This window comes from Elephantulus edwardii, unplaced genomic scaffold, assembly GCF_000299155.1.
Source record: "Elephantulus edwardii isolate Elephantulus edwardi_28Jun2011 unplaced genomic scaffold, EleEdw1.0 scaffold00049, whole genome shotgun sequence".
Taxonomy (NCBI): Eukaryota; Metazoa; Chordata; class Mammalia; order Macroscelidea; family Macroscelididae; genus Elephantulus; species Elephantulus edwardii.
The window spans coordinates 13,079,423-13,091,159 of NW_006399799.1; the positions used below are offsets into that span (position 1 = coordinate 13,079,423).

Consider the following 11,737-nt stretch of genomic DNA (forward strand, 5'->3'; position numbering starts at 1 on the left):
CAGTGATTTATTAATAAATATTTAATCAATTAACTGTAGTAATTAACTTACTACAGTGTCTGTGCAAACTTACCGTATTTTGCTGTCTGAGATTGAAATCGTCAGGTTATTGTGGGTCACAGACACACTCGCTGAGGAGGGTGAGGGCAGAGGACACCAGCCACTGGCTGATTTGTGGTGTTGCCACACTTTCTGATTGCTCCATGCAGGTGCCTGTGTGAACAGTTCTGGAAACACTGGGTTCTCAGATGTTGTTGTTTTTATTTGGCCATAAACTTGGGAGCTCTTGATGGAGCTGGCAAGAGTGACATGTCATTTTGGTAAAGTTGCACATTCATCAGGGAGTGTCCTAACCCGGATATTGTTCAGAAAATAAAGTTTTTATGGTCAATTGATGCTTCTTCTATAAATCCTTCAGAATTCAAATGTCTGCTGAACAGATTTGAATAGCTGTCTTTGCTGTGATAGGACTTACCCACTTGGGGTAAAATGCAGGAATTCTGGGCAGTGCTGGGGATTGTATAAAGTCCAGTTAAGATGAACTGGCAGATGGTGAGGCTATTGGAAGAGGCTGGGGTGGTGTCAGGACTTTGTAGGCCCTGAAAGAAAAACCAGAGCTATGGGTTTTAGGAACAGAACCACACTATGGGGGATGGTGATGTTCAATTCTAGCTAAAAGGAGTTCCTGCTCCAATGCTCCAGCCTTAGTGAATTCATAGTGACCCAGGAGTGCAGAGTAGAACTGCCCCCTTGGGGGTTCCAGGGCTGGAAATCTTGAAGGCAGACCACTGTGCCCAGGGCTCCCTGTGGGTAGATCAGCCTCCCTGTACCCCGCACACCTGTAGTCCTCTTACTGATGGGGTCGGATCTGCATGATCACGTGATGATCTTCGTGTTTTCCCATTTGCCTTGAGTGGTTGACCACTTGGCCTGGGATAACCTCAAGTACGTGAGCAGGCATGAGAAGGAGGTTAGGATCAGGAGAGCGCTGGCTGCTTACTCGTGTGCCAAGTGAGCATGGCACACAGATGAACTCATTAATCCCTTGACCAGATAGTCTGCTAGTGCAAATATTCCACCTTCTAGGCAAGAATATAAAGATAAAAGTAAAGAGGCCAAATGTGATTGTGGAATCCTAACTGCCTTACCAAGTAGAGAAGTCCCTGCTGGCAGCCCTGCTGGGAGGCTGGTGCTGGGAGATCTAATGCTGCATCAGGTGGAGGCTCGAGGGGAGGAGGGCCTGCAGATGCAAGCTGTGGGAACTCACAGCTCTGGGTCTGTTTCCTCACACCAGGCCCCTCCTGCTGGTCTTCAGCTAAAGCGGCTGGTTTACCCGGCAGAAGCCTGGACCTTCTACCTCACAGACCTCACATAAAGTGCTAAAAGTTTGTGTTTATTTTCTTTTTTTAAACAGGATGTTTCTTTCAAAGAACCATCAAACTTTGATAGCGTTTACAACTTTGATTTTACACTCAGCTTTGGACACTTACTTTAAATTATGTTTTTATTAAAATTATTTTATTATGGGGAAAAAGTATTTGGAAAACTTTGTTACTCACCCGTCCATCACATGTGCTGACTCCTGCTTGGTGCTGACCCGGGTGCCGGCCTTGCTTTTCTGGGAAGAGTGGCGGCAGGACTGGAGGGAGCTAATGACGGACAGGCTGGTGGGGCGCCCCTCGACCATGCTGGGTCTCCAACTCCTTCCCGTCACTGTGGATTTGAGTGCATTTTCTTGGATGCCTGGGCATGACGCAGTGCCACGTGGACTTCAGTATGGAGAGATTGCGGAGCTAGTTCTTAGGACACTTTGGTGCTGGTGACTGGAGGGTGTGACTTGGACCAGGAGCAGCAAACCCAGACTCAGAATCTTGGACCGCCCTGAACTGTGGGGATCTTGCTACCAGCTGGGGCTGGTTCTTGTCCAAGGGGGACAGTCACTTTGATGTTCCTTGAGACGTGGCAAGTGGATTCCTCTCTGAAGTGAACTTTAACACCCAGCCCAGCCCCCACCTCTAGTCACGCTTCCTCTTCTGGGACTGGGAACCACTCCTTGCATCAAGGGGTTGCTTTTAAAAAGAACCAAGAATCTTTGGGAAACTGCCTCTCCAGCCCTTCTCTAAACAGCTTTGACTCGGGGTGGATTCCTTCCAGAATGGTGTTACTGCAGCTGAAATGCAATATGAAAAGCTATTTTCTTAGCTTGACACAGCGACAGGCCCAGCCGTATGCCTGCTCTGTTCTGGCTGGACTCATGTATACTCTCGAACTTAAATAAATAAAGTGAACAAGAGGCCTGGCTTGCTTTCATTCTCTTTATGCCACCGGACAGATGGAGACCTGGGAGCTTAACATGGGGTGCGCTGTGTGCTCATCTGATCTCAGTGCCAGGCTGGCCTCTGGTGAGTAGCCCGCATTTGAAGGTGAGCCATGCTTTGCTTAGAAACTGAGCAGAGCCTTTCGAACAAGAACCAGGATTCCTCCCCGGAAGCCTTCAAATAGGTTTTCAGCAATGCGAGAGATGGAAAGCCGTGGCTGTTTGGTATGCTCCTTGAGAGGGGAGGAATGGACACTTAGTATTTTATGGTGCCTTTCCTTTGCCCAGCACTGGACCTGAACGGCCGTTGTAGCCAGGCAACCATGGGCTAGAATTTCCCTTGCCAGCTGAGAAGTTTACACCACGGTTCATCTCTACCCCTGGCCTTCCAGGCAGCTTAAGGTCACTGTCCTTGACTTTTTTCCCCTCCAAACTGAAGTTAGTGCCATTGAACTTGTCCTCTGTGGGTAGTGGTAACACTCGTACCCATTCCAGCTGTAGCCACTGAACACACTTGGGGTCAAGCAGCTTCCTCTGCAAACAATTCTGCCCACAGTAGAGCCCAGATCTCAGGCTGGAGTTCCACAGCTGGACTGCACTTCCCACTCCCTGGAGACTGAAGGAGGGAGGGGACTAACTGGTACAGCATGGAACCTAGTCCTATAAACACCTTGAACCCGAGCTTTTTAGTGAGCTGTGCTGCTGCCTCAGAGGGCGCTGCCTTACTGGTCATTCACGTCCACTTGGGGCTCATCTGGAGAAAGACAAGCAATCTCTCGTGATTTACAGCCTTGCAAACTCCCACTGGAGGATTCCAACTAAATGAGTTTGGAGGTTTTTTATGACTAAGGACTGAGGAACTGTTTACCTCATGCCTAACATGGTTGATGTTCAACAGCCTTTAGTACGTTGAGTCTACACGAGTGACGAGTGTAGTTTATAGTGAGTTGTGCGGCTAACATAAAGGTAGCTGGTTCAAATCCAACAGTGGCTCTGCAGGGGAAAGACGGGCACGTTCCTCCCATGTGATTTACAACCTCCAAAAATCTACTGAGGGACGGTCAGCTGTGAGTCAGTTCTGGCTTAATGGCAATGAAAGAGGGACCGAGGAGGAATGATACATCTTCCCATTTTCTTCTATACTGGAGAGACCTATTAACTAGCCCAAGGCTACAGTCAAGCTGGTGTCCCCGGCATCCTGATAAGGGCCATTCAGCTGCCATGGTCCACTTTCAGGGAGCTCTGGTGGTCTAATGGCAAGAAGCCATGCTGTAGTCCCAATGGTGCACTGTTCAAGTCCACCAGAAGCTCTGCTGGTAAAGGAGGGGCAATCTCCTGTGTCATTTGGGTCCAACTCGATGGTATACACCAAGGGTGGGGGGAAGAGGTCGCCCTTGGTCCAGTCTCCATTTCTAATGTTTTTAAATTATCTTCAGTTCTACAGAATTTTTCAATTTAGTGGCGGATTTGCCAGATGAGCCTCCTGATCGCAGTCTTCAATCACTTAACAGAGACTCCTAACCTCCACAGCACCATGATGTGCCACTTTAGGCCTGTAGTCCCCCTAGAGAGGGCATGTGGTTGGTCTGAAATCTGTGCTGGCTGTAGTGTTGGTTCCTGGCCTTTGGGAGCATTCACACAATGCTGGGCAAAGTGGGGGGAGCAGGGGAAGAACCTCAACAAGGGGGATTAACATCGGGCTCAGGCAACCTGAGAGGAGGGCGGGGCAGGGTGCAGATTCTGTTCATAAGGTCACTGGGTTGTTGTTGACACAGTGGCATCTAACAACAGCTCACAGCTGTGCTGACCAGTCCCTTCTGCTAAGGGACCCCAGGTGGTTTATGCGCCTGGCAAAAATCATCAGTCCTACCATGTAGGCTGCCACTCAGTGAAGCAGCAGTGCTCAGAGGCCCTCTCCTTAGTGGGGAACAAATAGCACACCAGAGTCTTGGAAATAAAGCCCTCGCCGATGTGATCCTGGCAAGCCCCAAGTTGTCTAGAGAAGATGAGTGAACTATGACACTGAGGTGAGTGTCACCAACCATAGAGTTGAACCAGGTTTTTCAAAGGTTATTTGAGAAATTGGAAGCACATGAACGGTGCTCAGAAAGGCTCAGTGGGGTGAAAGCTTGATAATCTGGGGTGAGATTTATGTTCACTTGGTCCCCGTGACTGGTGTGAGTGACCAAGGAAGTGCTGACGTTGGGATAGGAAAGTTGAACATCAACCTGAAGATAGGATGGAGAATAATTAAAAAACACACACATATATATATATGTTGTTATGTGCCTTCGAGTCGCTTGTGACTCATAGCGACCCTATGTACAACAGCCCTAAACTCTGCTGTCTTGTGCCAATCACACTGTCTCTGACATTCCCATCCCGATTATCCCAGTCACTGAATCAATGCACCTCATGTATATATACATTTTTAAAAAAAGATAGCAAATAACTGATGGCAGGCAATGGGCGATGGAGCAGCCAGTGCAAAGGCCCTGAGACATGAGCTCCAGAGACAAAGTGACCAGTGGCTGGAGTGGAGACATGGGGACCAGCTGAGGTGCTGAGTTGGGCAAGCCAAGCTGTGGAGGCTTGTGACGGGCATTATTTGGCTTTGGGCCTGCTGAAGTGGGGATATTTTGTGGGGGGAGCTCAGCACCAGTGTGGCATGGCTGGACATTGGTTTTACTTGTGTCTCCAGCTGTGCTGGTGGAGACAGGAAAGTCCAGGTCAGGAATCCTCTCCAGTGAGGCACTCTCCCTGCTGTTTTCTCAGCATCTGCCACCCCTGAGTTGGACATTATCCTTACAGGTGATTAAACGGAAGCAAAGCATTACAGCAATTGGGCCCAAGGCACCTAGTCTTCAAGACAGAACTGAACTGGAGCCTGATCACTCTGTGGTCAGAGCCAGGGTTGGTGGTGCCGTCACACAGGCACACTGACACAGGGCTGGTGACTCAGCTGTCTCTGACAGGCTCATGTCCTAGGAAGAAGCACTCTGATCCAGGTACATGCAGTTTATTAAGGAGCTTTGACAATCTCAAATCCCCACAAGCCATCGGTTACTGAATGTACCTCCCTTTCTGCAGAAGGTGCCACATTTCTTCCTAGCAGCATCAGGCCAATTGGAGTTCTAGATCCCAAATGGATTCAGACCAGCATTTCAGAAGGGGAGCAGTCCCTTACCCTTCCAGCTCAGTCTTGGGGGAGCTCTGGTCAGGCTCTTCCTGACAGCAGTCTCCATGGGGATCATGCTCTTAGAGCAATTTCTGAGCTGCCCAGACCCAGGTCTGCACAGAGCTTAAGGCCTGGGAGGCTGGTTCAAGCACCTGTGTGCAGGACTGGAGGAGGGGAGAGTGGCTCTCGGGCCCTCTGCACAGCAGCCTCCCTGACCAGCCCAGTCTGCTGACAGCACTCTGACAGACGCAGCAGGAAATGCTGTCTCTTTCCTGTTTGGAGCACCAGCCCCTCCTGCTCTGGCTCTGGGTGCCTCAGAGGACACAGCAGGTGCAAGACACCAGCCAGTGCTGCTTCAGCTGCTGCTGGAGCTGTTCCCTTTCCAGCGTCAATGCCTTCACCTGCTCCTCCAGCTTGTGCTGTTCTGCCATCCACTTCTGAAAGGACATGGGAGAAGCAGATGTTTGAGCTGACCGCTCAGACCTGGCCACCCAACCACTGGAGCGTGATGGGCTTCACTCACAGCCACTGGCAGCACGCTGGCCCTGTGAAGTGGGAAGCCAGGTCACTCGGCCATGCTGCCACCTCTGAACAAGCTGGCTCTGGGGTCTTAGGGGAGGCTGCCTAAGTGAGGTCACACCAGCACCCTGGACCCTGGACTGGACTGGTCCTCTGCAGCCTCACAAGTAGCAGCAGCAGAGACAGCTTGGCTACGCTGCATTCAGGCCCTTTCCGCCATACTCCCTGTTATCCGTCACCTGGGCCACCACCTGACATTGCCTTTTTGGACCCGTTACCCCTTTCACACTCCTCCGTTAAAGGAGTAGCACTCAGTCCCTCAGCTTTGTTATAACTTCAAAATAGTCCTACCTCCCAGCTCTCCCAGCCACCCAGGGATTGAGTGCCTTAGCTGTGAGCCCATGAGAAACGTATCCCAGGCGCTATGGAAGGCGGGATGTCGATGCCTGGGAGTTCTGGTTGCCCTCGTCCTCAGGCACGGGGCAGTGGACAGATGGGATTAATTCAGGACCGAGAGAAACTAGCTTGCCAAGGGCTGCTCAGCCAGCTGTTGAAGGGGTCTGCGGCTTCCAGGCCTCGTTACCTGCCTGCACCACTCCTGGATGGCTCTACTGGTCAGCGGGCCCTGGATGCTCCCATCACGCCGCAGAAACACCTCCCCCATGTCGGTTTCATAGAGCTGCGGCTCACTCTGGGCCTTCGGCGGGTGCACACACAGACGGATCACCTGCTTAGGACAATACTGGACAGCTGCAGCCCAGAATCCCACCTACGTGACTGGCGCGCTGCTCACTGGCTCCTTAGGGATGCTGGTAGCGCAGGGGCAGGGTGTCCTTTACCCTCTGGCCTGTCTTCTCTCACCTCCCCTTTGCCACCCTCCTCGACCTTGTAGAGATGATTAAACGATGCCAGATGATAAAATCGAGACCTAGAAATCGTGCTGCCCTGCTGGCTCACCTTACGGGGGACGCTGGTGGCAGAGGTACTGATCACAGGGATGAAAGTGAGGGTGTAGGCGTCTGGGAAGACCTGGGGCTTGAACCCCTGCAAGATGGCGTCCACCAGCAGGCGCACACGGTCCTCGTCGTGGTGACTGCAGCGGATGCCCTGCACCAGGCCGCTGTCCTCGATGCCCACGAATAGGCTGCCGCCCTCGCTGTTGAGGAAGGCGCACACGTAGCGCCGTAGGTGGTGCTTGAACGCCAGATTCAAGTACTCCCCACCGCCGCGCTTGAACTCCACGTTGCGCGTCTCGCTGCCCAGGAAGGCGCCCTGGAAGAGTCGCTCTTGGCCCAGAATCTCCTGGTGCGCGATGGCACTGTCTGAGCGCACACCGCTCGGCCGGTGGTGCCATTCCCGCGGCCTCTGTGGGTTCCAGCACTGTTTGGGCTGAGTCTGTTCAACTGGAACCAAAGACCTCCCACTGCATTCCGGGCTGGCGTGGGGGCTGGGGCCTGGGCTCAGGCTGCCCGGGCTCAGGCCACCGTCTTCCTGCGGGAGGGAGAATCAGGAGGTGCTGAGGGGCAAGGCAAGAGTCATGTGAGGAAGGCCACACTGCTGGAGCCCCCACATTCCAGGCTGGTCATCATAGAGAGACCTAAGGCGCCAGCTAAGTCAAGGGTTCACAATTTCCCCTGCCTGGTGGGTTCTCTGGGGGCTGGGTGACCATGGAACTTCCTGGGTGTGGGCCTGACTACCCGTATACCCATATTTTTCCTCGTGGGTTATAGAAAGACCTCTAAGGCTAGGACAGGGTCATCCCAGGAGGTGCCTTATTAACAGTGCCCAGTGGGCAGAGTGCAGCCAGACTGCTCCTTGGAGGCAGAGGACAAAGCTTCCTCTCACATACTTTGGGCATGTTGCTAGGAGAGGCTACTCCTTGGAGAAGGACATGATACTTGGAAAGATGGAGGGACAGTGAAGGAGAGGAAGACCCTCAGCCAGGCAGATTGACACAGTGACTGGAGCAATGGGCTCAGGTGTGTCAGAGATGATGAGGACGGTAAGGGAGGGCAGGGTTCAGACCAGTTGTTCATACGGTTGCTGTGGGTTATACTCGACCTGACGGTACCTAACAACATAGACCCCACCCCTTCCTAATCTCCCTGAAAACCTTGCCCATCACATTCTGGACTGCTGACATGACCTTTTTAATATACTAGTTTATTTATAAAATTCAAATACATTGTTTTGGAGAATAGATTCTTCCAATTTCCCTCACCCATCAAATCATATAGCTCCGTGACTAATCCCCCTCCCCCTGCATATCCTGACGTGTCCTCTTGATTCTCTCCCTTCCCTGCCACCTCCTGAGCTCCCGTGGACTTTCGTGTTTGGAGACTCTGAACATGGTGAGCATACTCAAGGCCGTGTCCTCAACTGCTGGTCTTCCCCAGCTTCGGACAGTGCCAGGACAGCTTCATAAATTGGCTGACCCTGCTCACAGCCCTGTGAGAACAGGTGCCACCTGCTTTACTGCCTGGGGCAGGGAAGTGTGCTTGTCAACAGAATGACTTGTGAGGAGGGCCAAGGAGATAATCAGGACCTCTGTGTGCCGAGGTCTGGGGAGGGAACGTGAAGGGACCCAGGGATGAGTCCCACTCTAGCCTTTCATAAGAAGCACCACTGCCCATGTGCTTCAAAACTGGAGATCCAGCAACCTCGTGGCTGGATGCCCATCCTGCCAGCTTCAGCTCATGGTCACTTTCATACAGTCCCCAACTTCACAGAGGAGGGTCCAACTCCTCCAACACATGCTCCTCTCCACCCTGCCCTGCACAGACCATCTGCTCTCAGGCCTCCTCTCCCGAGTAAGGCCTGGGGTCTCATGGGCCTGGGGACTTCCCACTTACCTCTCTGTGCTGGGAGGGCTTACAGCCCTCACTCAACACTAGCTCCTTCCCTCGGGCTGCCAGCTCCTTAAGGATCAGGTGCTCCTCTGAGGCCCTCTGCAGGCGTGAGGGGAGTGAAGCCAGGGTGGCCCTGGGGGTGGACACCTGAACTACCGCATAGGCCTTCCCTGGCTGCCTCACCACCTGGATGTGCTCCCGTGCCACAGGTACTTCGAGCCGCTCTAGGGTGTCTCGCAGCAGGCAGGTGAGCACAGGCACAGAGAACTGAGGGTTCAGGTGGTCCACACAGAGAGTGTGCATGGTGGGAGCCGCCTCAGGGTAGGCTTCCTCAAGGGAGAGCTCCTGCAGGGCCAGGTCGTCCAAGGGCTCTACGGGAGGCCGCAGCACCGGTGCTTCGAGGGTCTCTTTCTGGGGGTGTTCTCTGGAGGGGTCTCCCTTAGAAGACATTCTTCACTCTCTCACACTGGCTGCTCTTCCCAGGGCCATGGACACTCAGCAGGACCCAGAGCTTCCGGGGGCGGGGGTGGGTGGAGGAGTGGGAGAGTGGTTTCAGAGGAGGTCAAGGTTCCTGGGAGGCTCACAGATTGGTAGGGGATGGGCAGAACCTTGGGGAACCAGGGAGAAAAGGACCAGCAAGAAAGGGCTGGTCACCTACCCAGGGCCTAGGACAGGAAATAAGAGTCACAAAGGGCTGCATCAGGAAACTAGTGGCCTTGCCCCTCCATTTCACAGAAGGGAAGACTGAGGCCCATAAGGGAAGCGTTATGTCCCAAAAGCTAGAAGTCATGGGAACTATACCTAGGACTCCAAGGACCCTTCCGTATTCTTTCAACAGCCCCAGAGGCCTTGTAGTCACCACCCTCCTCCAACTTGCTCCTTCCTACAGGCTCGTCCACTAGAAGATGACGGCTGTTTCCAGGCACCAGAAACCCTGAAGACAGGACATCTCTTTTGGAAAGGAGGCCTTCAGCCTTCTCCCTGGCTGATCTGCCACCTGATGTGAGCCTACCACAGGCTCTGAAATGAGAGGCTGGGCCAGTGCAGAGGGCCCAAAAGTGAAGGAGGAGCTTAGGCTTCTGACACATTGACAAAGTCTATGGCTGCCTCCCATGAAAAAGGGCCTTATGCATACACCGTTCTGGAGGGTGAGGCATGTGGTTGAGAGTTCCTGGATTGATAGCCGAGGCATTAGTGAGCTGAGACAGACTGGACTAGCCACTTTGAATCAGATAATGTATTATATCATATAATGTATTATGCTGAGGATGATACGTTGAAGAAGACTGGAATTGCATTTATAGTCAAACAGTTCAAGGTTGTGAGTGACAGGACACTATCCATATGCATACTAGGAAGATCTGCTAATATAACTATTATTCAAATATACGTACCAATGAATAAAGCCAAAGATGATGAAATAGAAGATTTCTATCAACTTTTAGAGTCTGGAATAGATTGAACATAGAATCAAGATGCATTAATAGTAACTGGTGACTGGAATGAAAAAGTTAGAAACAAAGAAGAAAAACTGGTAGTTGAAAAACATTGCCTTGGTGATAGAAATGAGGCTGGAGCTCGAATTACAGAATTTCATATAATGAATGATTTATTCATTGCAAATATCTCTATAAAAAACATAAATGGCGACCATACACATGGATTTCATCTGATGAACTACACAAGAATAAGACTGACTACACCTGAGAGCAAAGTCAATGGAAAAGCTCAGTATCAGCAGTCAAAAAAAAAGCCCGGGGCTGAATATGGAACAGATCATCAATCATTCATGTACAAGTTCAAACTGAAGTTGAAAAAGAAATTAAACAAGAACCAAAATACAACCTTGAGTCTAGTCCATCAGAATTTAAAAAACATCTATAGATTTGCTGATTCTGCCCTTGAACTTTCCTGATTGGGATTTCTTAAGCCAAGGAGAATCGCGTGGACCAGCAGTGGTTTGTGGAGAACAATGCCCACCCTGCTTTGGGCCTAAAGGGCTGCACCAATAATCAGGTCCTTCACAGACCATCACCCTCCCTGGAACATTACATGCTTATAACAGCCTAAATCTACCAAGAAAGGAGTCACAACTGGGGCAATGGGAGTAGGTGTGTTAGAATCAGTGAGACTGGTTCAGGATAGGGCAGGGTTCACAGCTGTTGTACACAGGGTTGCTATGAGTCGAAAGTCACATGATTGCATCTAACAAGAAGAATGTCAAGAAAGTAGCAAGCTGCATAAAAAACCAAAATAATCTTTCTCCTAAAAAAGCACACACAGTGAACACCCCAGACACAGAAGAAATATATTGATATAGAGGTATTTGAACTACAGCTACGGAAGAAGGTTAAAATGACAGAAGAAACAGTGGAAGGCATTAAGAAAATGAATATTCTGGAGACAGGGAACCAGAATATATCAATGAGGAGCAACTTGAACAACTACAGAAAGAAATGCAAAAGATGGAAGAAAGAAATGAAACTATAGATCAAGAGGTACAAGAACTTAAAAAATCATCACAAGACAGAGAAGATACAGTCAGCTCGGTACTGGAAATAACAGAAATGCATGAAAATGCAATCCAGAATATTGAGACCAAAATGGCAGAAGTATCCATCTTACTGGTGGTGGGGGGGAATAGAAAAGATGGAACAGAGAGTCAGTAAGCTGGAAGACAAAAGCCTCAATGGCATCATACTAGAAGTAAAATCAGAGACGAGACATAAAGAAAATGAATAAAGCGGATGACATAAAAAGGAACAATATATGTATGATTGGAATTTCAGAACACAAGAGGGCCAGGGAAGTCACAAAGAAAATTATGGAAGAGGTACTAGAAGAAAACTTTCCAGGTATTATGAAGAATGGAGA

At 50.7% G+C, this 11,737-nt stretch overlaps 1 protein-coding gene across 1 annotated transcript; it reads right to left on the reverse strand.

Annotated features, from left to right (window-relative positions):
• Nucleotides 1–5,809: 5,809 nt before the first annotated feature.
• SLFNL1 (schlafen-like 1) lies at nucleotides 5,810–9,313 on the reverse strand. The gene is made up of 4 exons (XM_006886600.1): nucleotides 8,867–9,313; nucleotides 6,972–7,505; nucleotides 6,598–6,741; nucleotides 5,810–5,932 (listed from the first exon to the last, which is right to left on the reverse strand). Exons 1-4 carry the CDS (start codon nucleotides 9,311–9,313, stop codon nucleotides 5,810–5,812), a joined length of 1,248 nt encoding a protein of 415 aa, XP_006886662.1.
• Nucleotides 9,314–11,737: the final 2,424 nt, after the last annotated feature.